We start from the raw sequence: 27,299 nt of genomic DNA on the forward strand, positions 1-27,299 counted from the left end.
TACATTTATCAGCCGAACACGATTTATCTTCCTTCGATTCCTTAGCCTCTTTGCGGACTGGACCTGTCTGGGTGATGGGGACTACCCGTTCACCTTTACCCTCAACTTCCTTCCTTCCTTATTGTTTCGTATTTCATTTTATATGATACTTAGCTGCCCCGGAAAACTTCGTACCGCCTAACAGTCGATTCAAATTTTTTAAATTTTTCTCCGTAAAAACCATCCTCGTACTTCAAGGAATATTATAAAAAAGAATTAGCGAAATCGGTACAGCTGTTCTCGAGATTTGCGATCAGCGACACATTTAGCGATTCATTTTTATATATAGAGATTTTATAGTAGGTGGTATACATCCATACATTATATGTTTGAACTGTTCAATTATTTCACTAGTGTGAAAAAGCCAAAGATAAAATAAAATAAAAATATTTATAATTTATACTTATCTAACACCTATAGGTGTATGCGACAGGTCGAGATGGCAATCGGGGTATGAGGCGGGGGTACGCCCCGCACACCTGCACCGGGTTAGCGCGCAGGCTGTGCGGATGTGCGGGGAGTTTCCTGTACCTGTCCTGACCTGTCGCATACTATACCTACTACTTAGTTAATATTTTTGTATGTTACAAAGAAATAAATAAAACTACAATAACAAGTGCAAAATGCCCTTTTATTTTGCAATATGCCCACAAAAAGCTAACCGTTTTATAAAATTTCACTATTTATTCATATAACTAATATTATATTCACAGTGACAATAGATTTCCAAACTTTTAAATAACTGCGCTCTACTCGCGCTAAAACAAACACGTCGCCACATACTTATTTTTTTCATTTGGTGTTAAGTATAAAACTAGTTTATTTCCGCGACCTTGTCCGCGTGGACTACACACATTTCAAACGCCTATCGTACCCCCTTAGGTATTGTATTTTCAAAAATCCTTTCTTAGCGGATGTCTGGCTATCTGCATGTCAAATTTCAGCTCAATCTGTCCAGTAGTTTAAGCTGTGCGTTGATAGATATCAGTCAGTTTAATCTATAACGATTATACAAAGAAACAATTCGAGAAGTCGTAGAACATCTATAAGAATATGTGGCGAGACTCTAATACATGAACGGTACAACAATGTTTTGTATACTTAGTCACAAAGGACCTATTCGCAAAATAATACCCAGTAGTCGTAAAAGGACCTATTCGTGATAGGTCTTATTCTGAAAATGCTAATCCTATTCGGGAAGCATTTAAAGATTTTGTACTCTACAAAAGACTTGGAGTATACTTAGGTAATAATAACAAAAACTTTTTATTAACAAATTTTTTTAACGTTTAAACTATCGTAAGTGATTTGGGTTTACGTCAACTAAATAGGTACGTGAGTAAAGCCGGATCTTCTATATTAATTATAAGCTCTTTTACATCCAAATAAAAAGTTAATAAAATACAAAGAGTTCTAAAATAAGTAAGAAGGTAAGTACCTACCTACTACTTAAACATAAATCGTTCAGCGAATTATTAGGCCTGAACAGTGAATAGGGCTTTTTTTAGGAGTCTTTTTTTAATTTATAGACTAGCACTTGGCTGCAATCAGACCTGCTGGCAAGTGATGATGCAGCCTAAGATAGAGCGCGCTTGCACAGAAGATGCCTCTTGATGAGGTCGTTTTGCGAACAGGTCCTATATTATAGACTAATAATAAAAGGGATGAAAAAATTTATTAATTTTCAATGTGCGGTTTTTACAACGGAATATACTTTTGTTAGTAGGTAGGTATAGATCCCGGCAGTTAAATAGTCGCGTCTGACCTACGATGCCAGTGCGAGCTCGCGTACTCGTGTACTGTGTACGAATGTAGCACTCGCACTAATGCAGACGGCGAAGGCGGGGTACGGCATGACGCGAGGCTGGTGTGTTCCGCTCCCTCGCGTCGCGCGCCCTACTAACACCTAAGAAATTCTATTGCGACACGTCTTGCGGTTACTTCAAGAACGACTATTTAATTGGCGCGGACTATTACAGCTTTTTTTTTCAAAATTAAGATTGTATGAAACTATGTTGTAATATTTGTAATATTGTAATTTATTTTATTACCATACATTTGTCATACCGTAAACATTAAAAGATTTGAATATCACATTTGTTATAACAAAAAAATAATTCATACAAATGCTACAAAGGATAAGGCGTCCCAAAGAAGGAAATATGCTTTCAGAAATACAAAGTTAACTTATTTATTGTTCACAAAAAATAAACAATCTAAGTACAATGTTGGTTTAGTGCATCTATTTTTTATTTCAACTTTACATTTTATTTTCTTACAAGAAAATCCTCTTATTTTAATTTTGAAAATAATGTACCTACAGTACAAATAGAGTCACTTTAAAAAACCACTTTTGATATAAGTACTGACTATTTAACTTTGTATGAGACGGCCTGGTTTGTCTTTATGAAACCAAACAGTAATAAAAGGTTACGTCTGTCAATATTTTTTCTAGTCTGAGACCGAGATTAGAGCTTTGACTTTGCTCAGACTTTACGTAAAATTAAAACGAGACAGATTTATAATATCTGACATAAAGCTGTCTCGTTTTAACTGAAACTTAAGTCTTGAGTCTCTAACGCTAAGTTGTTCGAAACAAATTCAATAACTGCAAAAAAATATTCGTGATTATTTTCTAACAACTCAGCGTTCCACTATATATCACAGCCTTAACTGTCAAAAGTCGCCTCTTAAAATGGTTACCTATACATAAGCTGTCAATTTAAAAATCCTTAAAGAGATATAAAAAGTTTTACAAAATTGCCAACCAATGGACTAGACATTGAATTCAAAATAAAAACTCAAAAAACCAGTACGGAAGTAATACTAGGAAATATTGATCATAATTATATAATAATCAATTTGCAACACTCCGTTATATAGTTTGGCACATTCATTGTTATTTTGTTCTTAGTCTAATGCTGAAATCTATAGACTTTGCTCAGACTCAAGTATCAGTTAAAACGAGACAGATTTATGCCAGCGATATAACGCTGTCTCGTTTTAACAATGCCTTAATTCTGAGCAAAGTCAAAGTGATTTCACTATAACGGTCGATATAGACGGACTGCAAACCGACTGCAAGATTGCAGTTGGCACAACTACTTCGCGACTGCCTTCCGACTACGCAGTCCGCGTGCAGTTCAAGTACGGGTATTCAATGTGAGCTGAGTGACGTCGGCCGGCAGTTGCGATGCAATTGTGTCAATAGGTCTTGGACTGTAGTAATAAAATGATGTGATTTTTTTGTATAGCGGTAGTTTATGGGGCTAGAATTTATTATTCCATCTATATCTATAGCGATAATCTATGGGGTATATTCTAGCCCCATAGATTATCACTATACAAATTTTTTTATTTTATAGTCTAGGAACCGTTGAAAAACCGCAATTTTACATTCGGCTTGCAGTCCGTCTGTATAGACACTAATAAATATATTTTGCATTCAAAAGTAATACACATAACATGACTAAGCTGCCGTCCAATTAGCAAAATGCTACCCATGCACATAAAAATGCGTCACGAAACTTGAAAATCTGTACACTAAGGCTTGACTTTGCTCAGACTAAGGGTGAAATCTATAAAGAGCACTTTGACTTTGCTCAGACTAGAGCGCTTTCAACATCCATATAAATAAAAACGCGCGACTGCAGCGCTACACCCGCGCTGCGGCCGCGCATCTGTTCATAGATTCGAAATTATATGGATTTACAAAATAGCGCGGCCGGAGCGCTGCCTCCACGCGGCACTTTGCGGCAAATTAAATTAAATTTGAAGGCGCCCTAAGGGTGAAATCTATAGAGCGTACTTTGACTTTGCTCAGACTTAAGACAGTGTTAAAATGAGACAGATTTGTATCTCTACATAAATCTGTCTCGTTTGAACTCTGACTTGAGTCTGAGCAAAGCCCGAGTGCGCTCCATAGATCTCATCCTTATAGTTAAAACAAGACCAATAATGTATAACCATGATCTCTCATGTCTCATTTTAATTCAAAATACGTTCTATGAATCAGTCTAAAAACTGCTAAAAAAAGCGAACATTCAGGCGATAGAGTACCAATTCTGTCGTACACAATAAATTGACAGATCGCTATATTGCTATCCCTTTCTTATTGCTCTCCGCAGAAAAGGATAGCACTGATTTAAATTTAGTTTAGAGATTGTGTAACACAGTCACATTGGATATCCAGCCTTCGCCAGCTAAACTTGTGCAGTACCTATGTGCACACTTTTTCAACTTACGCGACGCGTACTATTATAGTCGTCGTGCCTTGCCCGTCTCTAAAATAAGCGTAACTCTTAATAAACCACAAAACTACGTAAAGAACGTCCTCATTTCCAATTATTATATTAGGTAAAGAAAAAATATTCTAAAAATATTTACATTAAAAAGTACCTAGTATTCGAGATCAGAAATTTTTATTGTACAAGTCATATTTTTTCCTAAAATTTAAACAAACCAAATACATTACAACGGCTTTGTACAAAATATATGTACCTATAAAAACTTTTGTGTTTTTATATTTTTTCAATCTACTGCTTTATTGGTCTGTGGTTTTACTAACCATACTGATTACAGATAGATTGAATATAGAAAGTGGACATTAATGCCTTTTTGACATTGTTTTATGAACAAAATGTCAAGAAAACAGACCATACTAATGACACACTTAAACATTGAGGCCAATATCTCACTAGGACACCATGGCGATGCCAACGTGGCGTCTTGAGCTACCAAACGAGAGCAGACATCAGAATCATCAGGTTCAAAATGGATGTCGAAGGACATTTGATTTGACAATGCGTCAATATTATGCTTGGTTAGTAATGACTAACCAAGCATAATATTGACGCATAAAATTTAACTCATCGCCGTTTTAACTTTTTGTGACAAATTTCATGTCAAAAGTACGATTTTAGTCCTTATTTGAAAGGTGCACCGTACTTGTGACATGACAGTTGAACTATAGAGTTAAAATGGCGGAAAAAGTCATTTTGTACGGACTATATACTACTTTCCGACCAAAGACAATCATATTATAATGAGAACAATCACCTCACATCAACAATGGACACGTGCGAATAGAATCGTCACGCAGATCAGAGTGCGGAGGGGCGTCCCTAGTAGCGCAACTGGTGTTAGAGTGAGGCGTCAAGTAGCTCTATACGTATTAGTGGTTGCGCCACCAGCGGGTGATCACGGCCGCCGCTATCTTACGCAACCAAGCGGACACTAGGTTAGGTACCCTCAATAGAGCTGTACACATTTTATTGGTAGCGCGCCTGGTTGCGCCGCCACTGGTGTCCTAGTGAAATAGTGCCCTAAGTTTCTGTATCACTCGTAAGAGGGTATTTCATTCATTCAGAGTGAGCCGTGTAAGTCAGACTCATTTTTAGAAACTTACAAAGTTACTGTACACATAAATTACAACTTATAATAAGGGTGAGATCTATACAGCGCACTCTGACATAGCTCAGACTTAAGACAGAGTTAAAACGAGACAGAGCTATATCTCTCACATAAATCTGTCTCGTTTTAACTCAATCTTAAGACTGAGCAAAGTCAAGTGCGCTCTATAGATCTCGGCCATAGAATTATACAAACTTATCTGTAGTTATTATTTCTTTTGGCTCTAAATATTTGCCTCTACGTAAATACAGACATATCAAAATGGCAGTTCAAGATCAGAGTATGTATTTAAAGTCTAACGTCCAACATTCCCTTTTCCAATATATATTACTAGCTTATGCCGCGACTTCGTAGAATGAGTACGCGAAAGGTTGAGATGGCAATCGGCCCTCGCGCCAACCCGGTGCGGGATAGCGCGGGTGACGTGCGGATGTGCAGGGCGTCCCCTCGCCCGATTGCCATATCGACCTGTCGCGTACTATAGGTTCTCTCTACATCGGATCGGTCAGCTTGAAGTAAATATTGGGAAGTAAATCACTTTGCTATACTCCGAGGAGCTATTGGACCCTAAGCTTTAAACAAAAATTTAACGTGGCAGGGGCATGACGGCCGGATCATGCAAAAATTTAATTTTGTAAATTTTGTATGAATTAGTTTGTCGATGTGTCTATGCAAGAGCAATTTTTTTATATACCTAATATAATAGTTATTTTTACACACATGAATAGTTTTCTTATATTCATGATCCTGCCAAGTCCCTTTCTCATCTCAGATACGTGTTGATATTTCCTAAATTAACTTTACACTTGTTTAAAATACTATTAGAAAAGTTATTTAGAGAACATCACAAGAGGTTATTGTTACATAAAAATTATGTATAAGGATAGAAACATTTCTTTATAACAAGAACAATTTCTATGAGAAAATATCTACATATATATTTTCTTACTCTAAAACAGAATTGCGCTTTATTGCTTCGTAACAAGAATCGCTAATTAAACGTTTTTCCGGAGCGAGTCTTATGTACCTGTCAGATACTATTAAGTACTGTGATTAGTACGTACGATTTCACTATAGCGAATCATGGAACTTGTTTCAAACAGTTGTCTCTCCTTTCACCTCCACGTCGGAAAGTGCTTCACTCACACAACTATCACTATCCGGTTTCAGAGTCACGTCACTATTCACAGTCACATCGAGCCCGTGATCTTTCCTCGCCGTCCTATCTTTGTCCCTACTCGTTATTTGCGTGTAAAGTTCGTCCAATTCACTCGCAAACGACAAAGGACTGCTATCGCGGTTAACTTCAGGACAGCTCAACGCTGGGCTTGGCACGTATTTACCCAACTTCGGGTTGTTTTTGACAGTTTTCCTCCATCCAGGATCGTAGTTCACGTACTGGCTTTCTAGCGTTGAAACGTCTTCGTTACTAAAGCTTATTTCGTTCGGACACATGGAAGATGGTGATGGGGCGTATAAACCGTGACTTCGTATGCTGACTTCGGACATTTGGTAGTTCGGGCAGTATATATCACTTTCGTTTTCGAAACCCTGTTCGCTCGCATTCGTGCTGCACGTTTCGAAGTCGTACGTAGTTTTTGCCATGAAAAAGGTTTCCTTATCGTCGTCGATTTTGTCTTTGGACCCTTGAATATCCTCGTCAGGGTTCTGTAGCAAATTGTCCATTTCTCCTAAATCTGTTTCCAAATGATGTGCAGCACTAGATTGGTTGATATCATCACTGTTCATGGTACATTCTTCGGATATGTCTTGTAAGGATTTGTCAATTGTGTCCTTGTTTTCATGGGCTTTATTAGGTTGTAAGTAATCTATGTATTGGCCAAAGCTTTCTGTGTCAGTAATTTCATTAGTGGAACATAAGGCACTGTGGGTTTCTTGGAGAGACGTCATTTCTGAATGGGTGTTCAACGTTTGATCTGAGCAAGTGTGGGGCATTGCGATTTCTGAAGCAGAGCTGTATTCTAAACTGCATTGCTGTGATATTGTTCGCATCTCAGGGTGTTCGCTCGCGTGGCTCTGCAAACACTCTTCGGAAACACTGTTTCTCTGTCCATTGAGACTTTTCTGAACGTTAGCTTTAATGATTTGATGTTGGGGCACTTGTGTTTCTGGCACATTAGTGTATATGTTCATAATTTGCGCTCTCCCAACTTTCGGGTCATCATTTCTCGCCCACGACTTTCGATCAGTGGAATAGCTTTTGAAATTGTCTTTCGAATCGTCTTCCAACAAATTAGGGTTAACAGCATTTCTGGATTCTTTTATACCGCTATTAACTCTTTCGACGTGTTGATTAGTGTTGTTGACTTTTGTACCCGCATTTAAGAAACTAGCGACTCCATTATATGCTTCTTTGCTCGGTAGTGGTAAAGAAACATGAGAATCGTCGTCACAGTCGCGTCTCAAAGGCAATTCTAGACAATTCCTCTTCATATGTTGCTTCTGTTTCTTAAAAAACTTCTTGGCAACATTCATTTGATTCGGATTGTAAAAGATTTCAGGACCGACAGTTCCCGAATCGGGGTACGTCATCATAGAGTTATTAGATCTATACTGCTGTCTATGTAATACGACTAGATTTATGTTAGGAGTTTTTCCGTTTGTGTTTTTGAGGTCTTTGGGTAATGTTTGGCCGTTTAGTTCCGCACCGGCTTTGTACGTGCCGCTGTTGTTAGTTTTTGAATTAGTTCTGTTTGAACTTCTACTGCCGGAGCCAGATCTGTTATCATTAGGGATTACATTATGTTGTGGGGATGTAGTTGTGTTTTGATTTGTTGGCAGATTTTGTTGGTTAGTGTCAAAAACGCTTCTATTTCTGCAGCACTGCTTGCTCGATTGTAAGTAACAATGCATCATAGACCACTGAGCTCTAACATCGCTTCTCGCAATTCCGTAGAAGAATAGAATGAAAGTCCCCAATACTGTTGCACAAACTGCATATACTATACTGCAAATATCTTCCTGATAAGGCAAGTATGCTGGTAAAGGTCTGTACACAGTGATCGCTCCACACGACCAAACAGACACGTACAAACATAAAACAATGACTTGAGCTCGCAACTGTATTATTGGAGTATGTTCAATATCATCTATTTCTGAATCTACCGTCGATTTCAAACTCCGCCTTTCGGCCTCAGCGCCTTGATTTGGTTCCCACATTTCTAAATCAACGTTTTCAGTAGCCTGAGTCCCTTCAGATAGTTGAACGTTCATATTTCTTATCGTACATCGAATAAGTAAGAACAGAATGAGTATAAACATGAGTAAAATACCTGCGGGAATAAACAAGGCGCTTAAAGCTGGCGGTGTGCTCAAAAAGCACTGCGAGTATCCCGCATAATCCTTTAAATTGACTGCGCCAGATATCCCGCATACTATCAAAGCTATGCCCCACCCTACTAAATATAACCCTAGAATAGGTTTCTGGATAGGTACATCCGGTGGAATTTCATCCTCAGGGGTCCTTACAGGATTGTGCGTCTTTGTCACCCATTTATACATATTGCTGGCGGATACACACATCCATAACAAGCAGGAAAGGGACAAATAGTGTATTAACAATCCCAGTATCTGACAAAGCTTTACATCCTCAGTTTGATAGATTCCAAGCGTGTACATGAAACATAGCAACCCGATAGCAATCCATGAGTTTATGAGGGCGTGTTTGGATTTTTTTGCCATTTGTATGGCTGGGTAGCACATGATGTAAGTTAGAGTAGCACAACTGACGCTGCCTATGAGTATAAGGGAGCCAACATAAATTGCCGGATGGGAAACTTTGAACCTGGCTCCGTCTGTTCTGGCTCCGTATATACCAGTTTCAACATTCTGCAGAAGACCGACATAGGCCAGCCTGGAGCAACTCATTATTATCATCTCTGATACGACGTGCGATACTTTGCAATCTGGAATAACAAAGATATTACTTGATAACGGTTGAAATTAGTCATTTTATAACTTAGTGTTAGTGTTTACCTACACTTCAAGGAAACTAAAAAAAGGATTTTGATAGTCCGCCGTTTTCTTTTTTTTTTACGTTCCCGAGATATTAACTATCAAAGTTGTACTGGTGGCTAGACTATTGCAGTGATGATTCCACCAGTACAACCTTTGATAGCTTATATCTCGGAAACGTGACACGTTGGAAGATTTTGTCTCATACAATATTTGTTTGTATTGATGATTAATGCAGGTTTTATGCGTCGCCGCTATTTTGGAAAAAAAAATGGCAGACATTTAGGTAGGCCGGGCTCCATACTAAAATATTCAAACCCATTTTAGAAGTGTCTAAGGCTGCAAACGGTTAGATAGTATAAAAATATCTGGTCTGGTTCGTAAAATACACAGCAGTTAGTTTTAAGTTTTCTAACCATTTTAAATTATCGATTTAACAAAAAAGTACGTCAAGTTACGATAATTATGACGTCGCATCAATATATTTCATACAAGCTCCCCTAGGCGAGCGTTTTGACGTTTGATAAAAAGTCGCTGAATTGACTAGTAGTCATCATCCCTATTCACAACTTTCGCATTATAGACTGTTTCTGTGCCCAGTTGGCACACCTAAAAACGAATACTTGGGATTTGAATTGAATTACGCTTACTGTTGTGAACACAACAACTATATAAACAAACAGATCATAGACAAGGCACTGGGTCTGTGGTCTACTCAAAAGACATTGACAGTGACAGTGATACGACATATAATGTGACAGCCTGACATTAGGCAGGAAACGGACTAACAAGCTTGAGATGAATTTTCAACACGTAACGTTAACGGACTTTTACATTACATCGATTTCAATACACAAGTTAATAAAGGAAAACTCAAGATTCCACAAACCCAATTGCGACAGCCAAGAAGAACGAAGGTTCGAAACTTACCAGCGCCTAACCAACAGCCCAAGGTACAAACAAGTGGTCCTTCGAACAAAGAAGAAACTCTTCGATCTTCCAAGAAATCGGCAGAAAATTCGCAGCAGAGTGGACCCAGAAGCATAACGGTCGTCCAAGCCAACTTCTGGAGTGAGTCCGTTCCTTTATCTTATTTCCTAACAATTCCTAATTTCTACAATCTTCATATCAATATTGCCTCATTTCCGTTACGTACGTGGAATATTTCCTCATAGTTAACTAAAAACCATTATTGCATCCTAACATTCATAGAAAACCATAATTACCAAATTACAAAACGGATTGCTTCAAATCCGACCGCAAACGAATCCTCTGTTTTCCCCCTTATTGTGTAAGTTTCGAGTTTCAACAAAGAATAATGTGAGGTTAACTTATTTTGTCGGATCAATTTTAGACTATTTATCACATCAATTGCGTAGTTTTTATAAAAAACAGTTAGTAATTAGTTCATAATAACGTTATTTAGCCTTGCTACAGCAAAATGAGCGAGGCAAAAATCAAAGATCTCGTCAAAAAGCGGGGATCAATAAAAGCAAAATTAACTCAATTTTCATCGTTTCTAACACTTCTACAAACCAGTGAATCATTGAGTGAAGTGCAATTTAAAGAGTTAGAGTATCGGTTTCGGAAAATTGAGCAACTTTATAGTGATTTCGACACATTACAAACAGAAATCGAAACGCTTACGGAGCCCCCAGAAACAGCCTATCAGGATCGCGAAGCGTTCGATGGCACATATTTTAGGCTTTTGTCAGAGGCCCAAGTGCTGCTCAGCCCACAACCAAACACACATGGGCGTCGGTCATCCATTTTAAGTGATGATAGCATACAAAGCAATGAGGAACGCAGACATGATTTTGTAAGGTTACCTAAGATAAACCTACCTCACTTTGATGGAGATTATCAGCACTGGCTCGAATTTAGAGACACCTATCTTTCTCTAATTCATAACAACAATTCCATAAGCGACATAAACAAGTTTCATTATCTCCGGGCAGCGCTTAAAGGTACTGCTGCTTTGACAATTCAATCATTAGAATTTAGTGCAAATAACTATAAGTTAGGGTGGCAATTGCTTACTGAGAGGTATGACAACGAGCGTCTTTTGGTTAATCACCACCTTCAAACGTTATTTGATTTAGAACATATACAAAAGGAATCAAGTCACTTATTGCGGAACATGGTCGATGTAACTAATAAGAACTTGCGAGCTCTTACGACACTAGGAATGCCCACTGACCACTGGGACATATTAATTATTTTTATTATGACTAAGAAATTAGATTCCACTACCAGTCGTGAGTGGGAAGAATATCGAAATGGCCTCAGAGGCACACCCAACTTACAACAATTTACAAAATTCATTACTAAGAGAGCTGATTTACTAGAAACACTACAGGATAACAATAAATACAAACATAAGTCAAACATTGCAACATTTTCAGACATAAATAAAAACAAAACACAAACTTCTTACACTGATCATCAAAAACCATACAAGTGCCCCTTTTGCTCTCAACTTCATTTCATATTCAGCTGTGAAACATTCAGAAAATTGGATGTTGAGTCTCGTACAAAAAAGGTCACTGAACTGAGTTTGTGTAAAAATTGCTTAAGGCCAGGACACACATCGAAGACCTGTAGATTAACTCACTGTAAATACTGTAACCTGAAACACAACACGCTACTGCATGACAGCTCTAAGGAGCCTACAAGCTCAGCGATAGCGCTGTCCACAGACATTACCTCAATATCTTATCAGCCAAATGTATTATTATCCACAGCTGTGGTGCGTGTTCGGGATGCCAGAAATGAGCTACACACAGCACGGCTGTTGCTTGATAATGGAAGTACTGCCAATTTTGTTACAAAGCAGCTCAGTGATAGGCTCGGGATAGTAAAGAAGCCTGTCAGCTCTACAGTTAATGGTATCAACAATCAAACTTCTTTAATATCAGAGTCTTGTAAATTAGTAATTGAATCTTATTATGGTGGCTATACAGAAGCCATAAGCTGTTATATAATTGCAGAAATAACAAAATACTTACCCTCTTCTTACATAGATACAACGCATATTCCTATACCTAAAAACATTCAGTTAGCCGACCCGTCTTTCAATGAACCATCAGAAATTGATATTTTAGTAGGAGCTGAGGTCTTTTGGAGTGTCCTAGGTATAAACATAATCGACTTAGGGAAACATCAGCCAAAGCTTCGCGATTCAAAGTTAGGATGGCTCTTATCAGGCTGTCTTAGCCATAATAAGACATCTCAATCAGAGACTTCAAACAATTTTTGTCACTTTATTGGACAAAATGATGAGTCTTCACTTACACGTTTCTGGCAACTAGATTCTGTATTACCTCAGCATAGCATGTCTCTAGAGGAAAAGGCATGTGAGAAGATCTTTGAAGACACCACTCGGCGCGACAAAGATGGTCGATTCATAGTAACAATTCCCCTTAAAGAATCGCCAGAGGTGCTTGGAGATTCTTATAATCTTGCTAAGGTTCGCTTTCTTTCTTTAGAGCGGCGGCTGGATAGGGATGCAAACCTGAAACACTTATACACACAATTCATTCAAGAATACATCGATTTAGGTCATATGACTCTTAACCAAAGCATACATCAACATACATCTAACTTACCCAACGTCTATTTTCCTCATCATGGGGTACTTCGTGATTCTACAACCACGAGGTTACGAGTGGTCTTTGATGCCTCGGCTGCCACTTTAAACCAAAAATCATTTAATTCTATACAGATGGTAGGTCCCACCGTACAGGACGACATATTTTCAATCTTAATACGCTTTAGGCAACACAAAATAGTGGTTTCTGCTGACGTTGAAAAAATGTACCGTACTATTTACATAGAACCAAGTCAAAGGTCACTTCAACAAATAGTCTTTCGGTTTCATCGGCATGAGGCCCTACAAACTTACACTCTTAATACAGTGACATATGGCACAGCCTCAGCCCCTTATCTGGCTACAAAATGTTTAGTGTCTCTTGCGGATGAAACCGAGGACCTTGCAACTCAACGTGCCATCCAACATGATTTTTATGTGGATGACTTTTTGTCCGGAGGTGACTATACAGAATCGGTCATTACTCTTTGCAAAGGTGTAAGAGACACTTTAGCCTCTGCAAAAATGAACTTACGCAAATGGCAGTCTAACAGTCTTGAGGTCTTACACGCTATCACTGACATAAAGGATAACTCAGAAAAATCCCTTGATTTGAAGTTGAGTGACAGCTCACCTTCAAAAACATTAGGTCTTCATTGGAATTCAGTTTCAGACAATTTAAATTTCATCATTGACATAGACACAAAGAAAAAGCTAACAAAGCGCAATATCATTTCTATTATCAGTCAAATCTTCGATCCTTTAGGTCTTGTTGGTCCATGCGTACTATTAGCTAAACTTGTTATACAAGCGTTATGGATTTGCAAATGTGACTGGGATACTGAAGCACCTGCCGACATAAAAAAGGACTTCTTAGATATTGCAAACACCTTTCATATTTTAAATTCAATCACAATTCCTAGATGGGTGTCATGCAGCAACCCATCTCTTATTGAAATTCACGTATTTTCAGATGCATCCGAGCGCGCTTATGGCGGTTGTATTTATGTAAGAACGGTAGATGATAATGGGTCAGTGAATGTTAGACTGTTAACTTCTAAAAATAAGGTCGCGCCCATTAAGCCCAAAACTACAATACCGCGTTTAGAACTATCCGCAGCGTTGCTTGCCACAAGACTCTGGAAAAAGACAGTTAGTGCTCTTACAATCAATGTCCATCAACACTATTTCTGGTCTGACTCAACAATCGTATTGTCATGGTTATCAAGTTCATCTTCGCAAACAATTCAGTTCGTCAGAAATAGAGTTGGTGAGATACAAGAAAGCACTAGCGGCCATAAGTGGAACTACGTGCCTTCCAAGTCTAACCCCGCGGATCTTGTTTCTCGTGGGGTGAAGGCTGATTCCATCAGCACAGCCGCCCTGTGGTGGTCAGGGCCAGAGTTTTTGCATGAAGTGGACATCAAATTTCCGGAGATACACAAAAACTCAGACACTGTATTGTGCGCAGTCACACCACAAAATACAGAAGACGTTAGTGAAAACAGAGTTCTTCAACTCATACATAAGCATAGTAACTTCAACAAAATAATTCGAATCTTAGCTTACGTGAATAAATTCATACACAATTGTAAACACAAACCCAAAACGAATCATCTTACCCTCAACGAACTTGAAACATCTCGTAAACTCATTTTAAATCATGCTCAAAAGGAAATGTTCCCTGAAGAATATTTATTGTTAAAGAATGATCAATCTTTGTCATCACACAGTAAACTTAAATCACTTTCACCATTTTTTGATTCTGACAATCTCATAAGAGTAGGTGGTCGTTTAAAAAATTCTTATTATACTTACGACGTCAAACATCCCATTCTTCTTTGCTCCAAACATCATCTCACGAAAATTTTATTTGTTTTACAACATAAAATTCTTATGCATGCCGGCCCTCAGCTTCTTTTATGCACGGTTAGACAGAACTACTGGCCTATTAATGGAAGGAATCTAGCCAGAAAAACTGTACACTCTTGTGTTCGTTGTTTTAGATTCAAGGCGTCTTCAGTTCAGCCCATCATGGGAGATTTACCCAAAGAGCGAACGCAACTGGAACATCCTTTCATTAACACAGGTGTCGACTATGCCGGGCCGGTGCTTATACTCGACCGAAAGGGCAGGGGGGGTAGACTTACAAAATCTTACATTTGCGTATTCGTATGTTTCGCAGTAAAGGCAGTACATCTTGAACTCGTAACGGATCTTACAAAGGAGGCGTTCCTGGCTGCTCTGAATCGTTTCACATCGAGGCGAGGAAAACCTGCCACCATATTTTCCGATAACGGGACTACCTTCATTGGAGCGTGCAATGAGCTCGCTCAGTTTCTTAAAAATAGCTTAGAGTTCGTGCAATGTCAACTCATCGACCAAGGTATAAACTTCAAGCGTATCCCGGCGTATAGCCCTAACTTCGGCGGAATTTGGGAGGCGGCTGTCAAATCCGTGAAACACCACTTACGCAGAGTACTTTCCTTAACCCACTTCAACTATGAGGAAATGGCCACTTGCCTGGCGCAAATAGAGGCAATCTTAAATTCTCGTCCTCTTACCCCCCTATCATCCGATCCTTCCGACCTCTCTTACCTATCTCCAGCACACTTCCTCGTCGGACGACCTCTTCTATCAGCAGCTCATCCAAATTTGCTGGAAAGGAACATCAATCGACTCCAGAGATATCAGCGGGTGGAACAACTTCGCCAACATTTTTGGCAGAGGTACTCCTTGGAGTATGTCTCGTTGCTGCAGACGAAAACAAAATGGAGACAGTCAAATGGTCAACTCAAAGTTGGGTCTCTCGTCTTAGTAAGAGACCGCACTCAACCACCTCTTCTGTGGCTTATGGGTCGAGTTACAAAAATTTTCTACGGTGGAGACTCAGTTGGAAGAGTTGCCGTACTACTCACCAAAAAGGGCACAATTACACGGGCCTACAACAACATCTGCCCTCTCCCTACGGACGACATCAGCCCGGGGGGGAGCATGTTGTGAACACAACAACTATGTAAACAAACAGATCATAGACAAGGCACTGGGTCTGTGGTCTACTCAAAAGACATTGACAGTGACAGTGATACGACATATAATGTGACAGCCTGACATTAGGCAGGAAACGGACTAACAAGCTTGAGATGAATTTTCAACACGTAACGTTAACGGACTTTTACATTACATCGATTTCAATACACAAGTTAATAAAGGAAAACTCAAGATTCCACAAACCCAATTGCGACAGCCAAGAAGAACGAAGGTTCGAAACTTACCAGCGCCTAACCAACAGCCCAAGGTACAAACACTTACGCTTACGCTGTTAGAAAGATTCGGCAGTTAACTGACGTGGAAACCGCAAAGATAGTATATTTTGCTTACTTCCATAGTATTATGTCTTATGGAATCTTAATATGGGGTAAAGCGGCAGATATTGGGAAAATTTTTGTATTACAAAAAAGGGCAATACGCGCAATTTATAACTTAAGACCACGCGATTCCCTTCGAGAGAAATTTAAGGAAATAGATATCCTTACTGTACCCTCTCAATATATTTATAATAACATAATTTTTGTAAGACAAAATATTCTTAGTTACAAGAAAATTGGTGATCTACACAATAGGCTAACTAGAAACAGAGACAAACTTGCAGCTCCTGCCTTCCGCCTCAGGAAAGTCCAAAAGTCATTTGTGGGTATTGGTTTTTCCTTTTATAATAAAATCCCGCAAACTATTTTGGACTTACCTTTGCACAAGTTTAAAAAATCTATTAAAAATATGCTCCTGAAAAAAGCATATTACACAATTGAAGATTATCTAAATGATAAAAGAGCGTGGATTTGACCTGCAGCTCGTTCCAGCAACGCACAGGACTGCAAATACTATTTTATACATGGCATAATTATGTACCTATATCAAATATTTGAAAAGAGCAACCGCCGAGTTTCTTGCTGGTTCTTCTCGGCAGGAAAGGCATTCCGAACCAGTGGTAGATGCATCCGACTATTCGTAAGCACTTGTAAAAGTTTATACGAATAAAAAAGATTTTCATTTTCATTTTCATTCATTTTTCAATTATAGACTGCTGAACTGCGATGCCGAACTCACCTGAGGCGTTGTCACTCCACCGCCGAGTGCGGGGGTCCCACGTGGCCGCTCGGCCGTCGACCCCTCCTACGGAGCGACCCCTCACAGTCGCTATTATAGGCTCCAACAACTCCCCGTGGAGAGATGCGTTAGCTGGAATAAGGAAATAACATTTTGTTTTTCAGATGCTCAGGGTACTGTACCTCAAAAGGAAAAAAGGAACCCTTATAGAATCACTTTGTTGTCTGTTAAGACAAGCGGAATCAAAACCCACAGAGTACTTCCGTTGGACTAGAATTGGGTATTTGACTACATCAAAAATAAATTATTTCTCAGTGATTAGTAAATAGAGGGTCTTCCAAAATACGTAAAATCCAAGTCCTTTGTTAGTTTAAAGTGTAATAACCATTTTAAATTATCGATTAAACTAAAAAAATACGTCATTATGATGTGACGTCACATTTCAGTATTTCATAGAATATCGCATACTATTGTCAAATACCGTATTATGAAATTTGGCAGATAGCAATGTCTTATAGCACAAGTGGGTAAACCGTGTTTTATCTACTGTGCATAATATATCCACCCATGAGCCCATGCTCGGAGAGTGGATAAAAGTGTCAGAGGGGATAAACATTTTATCCATTCCCTGCCCCCCTAGCATGGACAGGAGACAAAAATTTTATCCCCCAATTATATCCACTGACGAGGGATAAAATTTACTTGTCCACCTCTCAAAGCACGGCAACAGGGGAGAGGAGAAGTTTATCCCTAATTCGGGGACAATTTTATCCTCGACATTAGACGTGGGTTTAAGTTTATTCTCATAGAACTTAAAAAATCAAAACATGTCTCGCGGTACCTGTTGGGTTTAGGTTATGTTTGGGTTGTGTTTGGGTTATGTTTGGGTTGTGTTTGGGTTATGTTTGGAATATGGTTGGGAACCCCAACATAAACCCAACATAGGTCCCAAATACCAATTACCATTAACCCAATAAAGGTAAAGGAAAAGATCCAAAAACCGAAAAGTCCCCCGTTTTATTCACTGTGGATAATTATATATCCACCCGTGAGCCCATGCTCGGAGAGTGGATAAAGCTGTCGGAGGGGATAAAGATTTTATCCTTTCCCCGGGGAGAAAATTATATCCCCGCCCATGCTAACCCTGCTGGGGAGAAAATGTCTTAGCAAGCATTCACCGAGCTGGAATCCAATGACCGGCGAAGTGATCTCCATATTTTTGTCCTCTCGTTTAGTGCTCCGGCCGTAGTAGTCCTTGGCCCTGTGTCCACGGGACGGCCCGTCTTCCATGACGGGCAGCAGTGGAAACAGTGACGCGTCATCATAAACTGCAATCACCAGGTCTTGAGGCTTGGACTGCAGCATTGTACCATAATCTGTGTTGCTGTATATAAGCGATTGTGGTATCTGAAATAATACAGCATTCTTAGCCCGAAAGTTGTGATTATTAGGGTTCCGTACCACAAAAGGAAAAACGGAACCCTTGTAGTGTAGTGTAAGCGGACTAAAACTACTATTTATGCTCTAATATTTAAGTGTTGAATGAAAATTTCTTTAGTGGTAGAGGCAAACGCACAATGAGGAAGTTTCCAGTCAAAGTTTGATAAAATTTTCATAGGTGGCGCTGAATACTATACTATACTACCACCATTAAAGACGAAAAATAATACCTATATCTATAAATGATCTATGCTTTAGGTCATGTCAATCCTTACGTTTCTTCCCCGATGCAAAATTAATTAATTACTGCGATTATAGTTCACAGATTTTGTGGGGAAACAACGTAAGGAAAACTGCAGTGCACGCTAGCTGTTACTCTTCTAATCTATGTCATTGGTTGACACGACCTAAACATTAAAGCATAGATCATATAGACATATGTATTATTTTTCGTTTTTAGTTGTGGTAGTATTCGGCGTCATCTATGAAAATTTTATCGAACGTTGCCTGGAAACTTCCTCATAGAAACCTGTGACGAAAAGTAACTTACTGCTGTCGGTAGTCGAAATTCGGCTAGTGGGCTGCCGTGGCCGAAATTCGGCGAGGACATACCTGCACGTTGGGAAAGTGAATGGACAGGATTAGGGAAGGGGACCTGGACGAGGGAACTGGTTACAGACCTAAAAAAGTGGCACAAGAGGAAGTATGGAGAGGTAGACCGGTGGCTAACGTAGGCCCTCAGCGGTCACGGGGTGTTTAACACCTACCTCTTCGCAATTGGAAAAGCGCCGAGCGAAGACTGCTACTTCTGCGGAGAGGAAGACACCCCGAGACACGCAATCTTTGAATGTCCTGGTTGTGCCGACCTAAGGACAGAAGCGGTAGGATTGACCGACGCGGAGGGTGTGAACGCCCGTAACCTTATATCGCGCATGCTGTCGAGCGAAGAAGCCTGGCAACGATATAGCAAAATGCTGAGGGCTATAATGATAAGAAGGGAAGAGAGGGAAAAAGAAGAAAAGAGGATGATAGAAATTTAGGAGGTCAGCACGAAGTAATGCTTACGCAGTTCCGTGCTCACCTTGGTAAGCATGGGGAGGTTATTTTAGTCCGTGCGAGTCGGACACACCCTGCCGGCAGGCAGAAGTCCGTAGGGATTTTTTCCTGCCCCGAAGAGAAAAAAAAAAAAAAAAAAAAATACCTGCACGCTGGCGTGGATGAGAGCGTCAGTGACCGTGAGTAAAGGCGCCACGGTGCGGTTGGTGGTGGAACAGTGGAGCCTCGGCGCCTCGCCTCGAGCGGCGCTGTACCACACGCAGGTGACCCCGCTGAACCCCTCGCGTACCGGGAAACGCTCCACTGCCAAGTTTATCTAGAATAGAATAGAATAGAATAGAATAATGTTTATTCGAGGTATATAGGTGGTACATGGTGTAGGCAATATCGTCCTGTACAGCAGTGCAACACCTCGAACAGGTAGGCCACTCAGCTTGTGTTGAGACGTCGGGCCCCTCAGACACAAACCTCTAGAGCAAATATCTGAGGTACCATATGCCCCAACGCTGATTTTCAGTGACCGCCTTTTAAATATTACCTAAACGTCAGTGGCATAGAATATATAAAGTTGGCGAGTAAATGGATAAATAAAATGAAATAAAGTGTTTACAGTTTTTAAATTTAAAGTGATATATATATATATATATATATATATATCTACATAATCAATAACAAAATTTGAGCTGAACATACAAAAAGTGAGTTGTGAGAGTGGTGCGGGAGGGTGACAGTTGTCACAAGTTGACGAATCACTCCCCCCCCCCCCCCCCCCCACACCGCTCCACTACCGCAGGAACCTACTCAGTTAAGTGTTTAATTTAATTTCACTGATATATTCGTTTTGATATTTTAGCGTTTAAACTACCGTGAGTGATTTCCATTATAAATACTATCTGTCCCGGCTGTACTCACGTGTGTAGTCGACGTTAGCCCGACTAGTTTCGAACCCATCCGGGGTCCTTTTTCAAGGGAGTCCGTCCGCGCACGCACTCACGTGTGTAGTCGGGCTAACGTCGACTACACACGTGAGTAAGCCGGGACAGATAGTATTTATAATCGTTTTGATATATTTATTAACTAGCTTATGCTCGCGACTTTGTCCGCGTGGACTACAAAATTTCAAACCCCTGTTTCACCCCCTTAGGAGTTGAATTTTCTAAAACCCTTTCTTAGCGGATGCCTACGTCATAATAGCTATCTGGATGCCAAATTTCAGCCCAATCAGTCCAGTAGTTTGAGCTGTGCGTTGATAGATCAGTCAGTCAGTCAGTTACCTTTTCCTTTTATATATATAGACTAGCTTATGCTCGCGGCTTCGTCCGCGTGGACTACACAAATTTCAAACCCCTATTTCACCCCCTTAGGAGTTGAATTTTCAAAAATCCTTTCTTAGCGGACGCCTACGTCATAATAGCTATCTGCATGCCAAATTTCAGCCCGATCCGATATAGATTTTATTGTGTTAAATATTACATTAATAACATCATAATATTTCCCATTGTACCAAAGTGCTGGAATGGCGACCTCGCACCGGAAGGCGCAGCGTTAGAAGACCCCCTTACTAGCTGGACCAACAACATTAGACGAGTCGCAGGGAGCCGCTGGATTCAGGCGGCGCAAGACCGTGGCGTGTGGGAGTCCCTACAAGAGACCCATGTCCAGCAGTGTACGTCTATCGGTTGATGATGATGATGATGATTGCCTAAAACTAGTACAAACCTTGTGTGCCTCAACATTCCTAGTATACAAGGATATTTCCTCCGCAGCTTTGGCCAAGTCTGTACATGAGCCATACAACGTTTCTGCTAGAGTCATCACGGGCACCGATACATTCATAGCTGAGCTGATCACGTCCAGGAGCTTGGAACCTAAAATATATTTGTTTATTGTATGTATTGTTTATTGTATTTGACGACCTCCCTGGCGCAGTGGTGAGCGCTGTGGTCTTAATAGTGGGAGGTCCCGGGTTCAATTCCTGGCAGGGGTTTGGAATTTTATAATTTCTAAATTTCTGGTCTGGTCTGGTGGGAGGCTTCGGCCGTGGCTAGTTACCACCCTACCGGCGAAGCCGTGCCGCCAAGCGATTTAGCGTTCCGGTACGATGCCGTGTAGAAACCAAAGGGATATGGGTTTAATAAAAACTGCCATACCCCTTCCAGGTTAGCCCGCTATCATCTTAGACTGCATCATCACTTACCACCAGGTGAGATTGCAGTCAAGGGCTAACTTGTATCAGAATAAAAAAAATACAAAGTTTAAGTATATCTTGGTCACTTGGCCACGTGACCTGTGGCGGTCGCCACAGGTCACGTGGCGTGGTGGGAAAAAATCTGAAAATGTATAAACAAGATAGTATTTGCAATAAGCAATCGAAAAATGTTACTTTCAGTTTATAAAATTATACAATGAATTTTATAATTCACTAGCTAAAACCCATGTGGACAAAGTCGCGGGCATTATCTAGTTTCCCATAAAGTGGACAGTCAAACTATTCACTAAAGACTACAGATGTTTCAAAAACTTACCTAAACTGGTCTCCTCTGATATAAACTGCATATAGTTTCTCACAGCCTGGGCTATGAACATGACGTCATCAGGATCAGATATTTCAGCCAACGGATACGTCTTTTCCTGTATCAACATAGCCAGCCTCTCTGTTGCGTTCAAAGCTGAATATTGCACCAAACTAACATTCAGCAAGGCAAATTGCTGCAATAATTTGGTTATATTGCTTATATACGAGCATTGCGTGGTGTTCGCTTGGCTCCATGTAGCGTTAGCATTGCAGTGTCTATAGGCAAAACCGTCACCACTTCTACAAGGGACTGATGCAGTCCTATTTAGTAACAACTGAGGCCATGAATACAGTCCTTTATTACCCACAGTATGACCCATCTCACAGTACTGAGTCTGATTCGACAGAACCACTACCTGCACCGTATAATTATGTCTGATATGGTTCTGATCGTTGTACATACATGTCCAATTCCCCATATGGTAACTAGATATGTTCGCGAAAAACACTGCACTCTCCGCTAGACCCTCCTCTTGCATGTCCGTGTTAGTTATATTGACATCGCAAATTTCTAGCATCGGATGGTGCCATTTTAACTCGTATTTCGCTACAACAGATGCGAAGGGAGCACTGCAAGTTAATTTCAACGAATCTCCCGCAAACACAACTTGGTCATGATTTGGTTTGACTATCAGAGTATTTGACGGCAGTACACTCCCACAGATGGACAAGTCGAGGAATATTCGTAGTTTGCGCACGGTTTTGTTGGCCATGTTTTCAGGGAAGGCACACTTGGGACTGCCGACTAGTTTGACGCTGGTGTTCCTCGCCCAGTCTCCCACCCAGAGCAGTTCGCAGTCACATATGAGAGGGTTGTCGGTTATGTCCCTGAAAAATTACGATAAATTGTAAAGTTACATACATTGAGACTGTACTTGCTTCTAAATAATCCATAATAATATTATAAATGCGAAAGTGTGTCTGTCTGTCTGCTAGCCTTTCACGGCCCAACCGTTCAATCGATTTTGACAAAACCTAAATAAACCTAATTCCACGCGAAGTCGCGGGCATCAGCTAGTAAATAAATAAAATGAAACACTATAACAATTATAAAATGTAGATGACGATGATGATGATAAAATATACTCACAATTGCTTTAACCCCACAAGATAGTCAAAAGTGCCCAAACTCAACACAGATATATGGTTCTGGGCTAGAACCAGCCTCTCCAAGTTTACCAGACTCTTGAACATGTCCTTGTAAATGTTGCTGATCTGATTGTAGGACAGGTCCAGCCTCTGTAGAGATGTCATGTTGTAAAACGCGTCCGATTCTATCAGAGATATCTGATTTCTACTGAGGTCCCTGAAAAAGATTGATTTTTAAGGTTCCGTGCCTAGAAAGGAAAAAACCCGGCTAAGTGCGAGTTAGGCTCGCGCAACGAGGGTCCGTACTACAGTCGTATTTTTTCGACATTTTGCACGATAAATCAAAAACCATTATGCCTAAAAATAAATAAAACTATGTTTTAGAATGTACAAGTAAAGCCCTTTCATATGATACCCCACTTGGTATAGTAATCTTACTTTGAAAGTTGAATATAGCAATATTTGTTCATGAACACATTTTAATTTTTTTCTTGTGATGTAACCACAAATTCACGGTTTTCAGATTTTTCCCCAAATGTCAGCTATAAGATCTACCTATCTGCCAAATTTCATAATTCTAGGTCAACAGGAAGTACCCTGTAGGTTTCTTGACAGACCGATAGACAGACAGACAGACAGACACCAAAGTGATCCTATAAGAGTTCCGTTTTTCCTTTTGAGGTACGGAACCCTAAAAAGGACCCTTACAAGACTACTTTGTTGTCTGTCTGTTGTGTTTGTCAAGAAAAGGAAGTTAAAACAGAAAAAAGACGGTATGGAACCCTTTGTATGCAAAACAGACTCACACTTGACTGGTATTTTTGCCTAAAAACTGTGAGTAAACATGCTGGCTTTATCAAATTAACACCATTCTAAAGTGTTATAATGCTAGAGATAAAATCTAGATATCTAGATAAGATTAAACTTACAATTTTTGTAAATTTGGCAAATGGAGCTCTCTTGATAAGGTAGAAATAGCATTTCCAGACAGATTTCTGAAAAAAAAATTACGTTTTGTTAGCATTATATTATTAATAGTATTATTTGCATGATTTTTAAAAACTTAAATCCACGCGGACGAAGTCGCAGGCATCAGCTAGTTTATAATAATTCGTATGGATTTGCAATAGTAATGCACTTCATTACATTCAACATTACATGATTTAGAAGTTTTGACTTTTATTTTTAGTTTCCCAAAATAGTAACACTGTTACACAACGGGAATTTTTTGAACTTGTTGGCACCTTGTGTCACACCTACATAAATAGATATTATTGCGCGTGTATCAAGTATTAACTGAATGTGCACTTTTCTTTGAAACGTGTAATAGAGATTTATGACTGCACCAACAATATCCAAAATTTCGTGTAAACATTGAACACATTGTAATTTTGAATAGCACAATTCACAACCGTTAGGGAACTTCTAACACGTCGATGCATTGACGTCACTGGCAGGCGTCAAATGTTAGAACATTTGATGCAAGTAGCCCTAAAATAGCCCTATTTATCCTTGACTAGCTGATGCCCGCGACTTTGTCCGCGTGGATTTAGGTTTACAAAAATCCCGTGGGAACTCTTTCATTTTCCGGGATAAAAAGTAGTCTATGCCACTTTCCAGGTCTTCAACTATACCTATACAAAAAATCACGTCGATCCGTTGCGACGTGATTGAAGGACAAACCAACAAACAAACACACTTTTGTATTTATAATAAAGGTAGTGACTTTACGTCGTCATAGCTTAATATCATCATATCGTCGATTCTGGATCAAACCGAGAGCACAAGAGTTCCCTCTGACAATTAGTCAGAAGAAATATGCATTGTTTTGTACGAGAATGTCTAAGAATCTAATAATACTTGTTTATTTGAGTTCCTGCAGCCACATTAACTGTTAGCAGCAGTATGACACCTGCTCTTCATAGAATGTTTATTGATTCAATGTAAGCTTGGCTTTAAAAGCTTTTTGCTAGTTTAACATGTTTGTATGTTGTTGAAGATTATCTAAATGATAAAAGAGGGTGGATTTGACCAGCAGCTCGTTCCAGCAACGTGCAGGACTGCAAATACTTTTCTCATACATGGCATAATTTTGTATATCAAATCTTTGAAAAGAGCAACCGCCGAGTTTCTTGCTGGTTCTTCCATTCCACACTCCAAGGAAAGGCATTCTGAACCAGAGGTAATCTGACGATTCAAAAATACTTGTAATAGTTTAATCATCATGATCAACCCATCGCCGGCTCACTACAGAGCACGGGTCTCCTCTCAGAGTGAGAATGGTTTGGCCATAGTCTACCACGCTGGTCATGTGCGGATTGGTAGACTTCACACACCTTTGAGAACATTATGGAGAACTCTCAAGCATGCAGGTTTCCTCACGATGTTTTCCTTCACCGTCAAAGCAAGTGATATTTAATTACTTAAAACGCACATAACTCCGAAAAGTTAGAGGTGCATGCCCGGGGTCGAACACCCGACCTCTGATAAGAAGGCAGACATCCTAACCACTAGGCTATCACAGCTATTTAATTTAATTGTAAAAGTTTAATTGAATAAAAAATAGTTTTATTTTATTTTTATTGTTATTCTGTAAAAATGGTAACTGATTTTTCAGCTACTTCTAATTTGTGCAGTTGAGTTGTCATTTTGCAGTCACATGTGGTTTGAATGATAATAGATGATGAAGGTAACATTCAATAAAATGTGTCCGAACAAAGGGACAAGTTTTGGTAATGTTATTATGGTGACTATTGTGACATCTTAGCTTGAAATGTATTTTAATTCAATAGTTTTTTTTTTAAATATATTTTCAGTGGATTTTGTCCTACAAACCCCAGGGCTACTGAGCATGATACCTGGCAGGCTCAACAGCTCTTGTACAATATTTTCTGCTGCATACTGTATATTGTGTATGAGATTTTCTCCGAACCGATTTTGATGAGTTTTTATTTATAATATTCTATACTTACCTTACATATAATAATGATAAATGATTCTTTGATAGACATTAACAATAATTATTTACTTATTTCTGTAATGATGACTTACAAACTAACAACTTCCATCCAAAGTTTGCTCAAGTCTATTTCCTTCAACTCCGTTATCTGAACCGGGGTTCCGCCACAAGTCAGTTTCAGTAGTTCTTTTGGCTGAGAGTCCAAAACCCCGTCGCCAGACCGATTCCCCTTGCATGAACATAACGATGGACAAAATCCTAACGCACCCTGCACTACCAGAAATAGTAAAGCTAAACACAGCTTCATTTTACCCATTTCACGTAAAAACACGATGGCACAAAGCCAAAATACGTAAAATAAATCACATCTTCGTAAATTCTTCACAACGTCAATGACACCACGCAAAACTCACATTCAGTGGTACAATATAAATTACATCTGATTATTTGAATTAAATTACAAACATTTCCTTTTTGGCACACATTTAATTTTATGTGAAATCGAAAAATAAACAATAGTTTATCAACACAAGCGTTCATAATCCGACATCGACATATTTATAAAATTGACTTGACTGATGGATTGATTGATTGATTTGCAGTGTTGCCAGCTTGTTTATTAACCCTATGGTTGCCAGTGGCAGATAGTTAAATGTAAAGAGGTTCCGAGACGGTCAAGCGGCTTGACATCAAGCACGTAACTAGATTTGTTGTATTTTTTATAGTAATTTTTATGTGACAACGACGATATTATTTTACAGAGGTGTCTGGGGCGTCTCGGTACAGTGAAATGAGTACCTATTAATAAAACTCTTTTCCGCTCCATTGTTCGCTACTATGATTTTCGCTATTCTTCTTCTTTTCTTCTCTATGGCTCTTTGTACTGCGATTTTGTAGCAACAAAGCGTCGACATCTCAAAGCAGTTGACGTGATGTATTATCTATGTGACGTGCGGATAAGATATGCTACGTAGTAGTACTATACACTGTAGTCTGTGGTAGTACTTCCAAATTCTTTGGATATGCTTGATCGGTGTGCTTGATCAAGCAGACGGACG

General features: G+C 39.5%; 2 protein-coding genes across 3 annotated transcripts; one reads left to right on the forward strand and one right to left on the reverse strand.

Moving 5' to 3' along the window:
• Positions 1 to 651: 651 nt before the first annotated feature.
• Positions 652 to 26,804, reverse strand: Remo (Remoulade). 2 transcript variants are annotated; one of them, XR_011237326.1, is made up of 10 exons: positions 26,334 to 26,804; positions 24,212 to 24,277; positions 23,284 to 23,499; positions 22,144 to 23,021; positions 21,338 to 21,486; positions 19,764 to 19,934; positions 18,301 to 18,529; positions 17,123 to 17,254; positions 5,643 to 9,377; positions 652 to 5,491 (listed from the first exon to the last, which is right to left on the reverse strand). XR_011237326.1 is itself a non-coding variant. In XM_034973365.2 (9 exons), exons 1-9 carry the CDS (start codon positions 26,555 to 26,557, stop codon positions 6,547 to 6,549), a joined length of 4,896 nt encoding a protein of 1,631 aa, XP_034829256.1. In that variant the 5' UTR covers positions 26,558 to 26,804; the 3' UTR covers positions 652 to 6,546. The 2 variants fall into 2 exon arrangements, 1 of the variants encoding a protein (XP_034829256.1); XM_034973365.2 differs by having other exon boundaries at positions 652 to 9,377.
• Positions 10,868 to 16,308, forward strand: LOC138403038 (uncharacterized). The gene is made up of 2 exons (XM_069501987.1): positions 10,868 to 11,393; positions 15,201 to 16,308. Exons 1-2 carry the CDS (start codon positions 10,868 to 10,870, stop codon positions 16,016 to 16,018), a joined length of 1,344 nt encoding a protein of 447 aa, XP_069358088.1. The 3' UTR covers positions 16,019 to 16,308.
• Positions 26,805 to 27,299: the final 495 nt, after the last annotated feature.

Source organism: Maniola hyperantus, chromosome 11, assembly GCF_902806685.2.
Source record: "Maniola hyperantus chromosome 11, iAphHyp1.2, whole genome shotgun sequence".
In the NCBI taxonomy this organism is placed as follows: domain Eukaryota; kingdom Metazoa; phylum Arthropoda; class Insecta; order Lepidoptera; family Nymphalidae; genus Maniola; species Maniola hyperantus.

Coding starts and splice junctions, on each gene's coding strand:
- LOC138403038 (XM_069501987.1), top strand. CDS start 10,868: ATGAGCGAGGCAAAAATCAAAGATCTCGTCAAAAAGCGGGGATCAATA. Junction 11,394..15,200: donor TCTCCGGGCAGCGCTTAAAG/GTACTGCTGCTT, acceptor TATGTTTCGCAG/TAAAGGCAGTACATCTTGAA.
- Remo (XM_034973365.2), bottom strand. CDS start 26,557: ATGGGTAAAATGAAGCTGTGTTTAGCTTTACTATTTCTGGTAGTGCAG. Junction 23,500..24,211: donor TTGCCAAATTTACAAAAATT/GTAAGTTTAATC, acceptor AATCTTTTTCAG/GGACCTCAGTAGAAATCAGA. Junction 17,255..18,300: donor GGTCATTGGATTCCAGCTCG/GTGAATGCTTGC, acceptor TCCTTATTCCAG/CTAACGCATCTCTCCACGGG.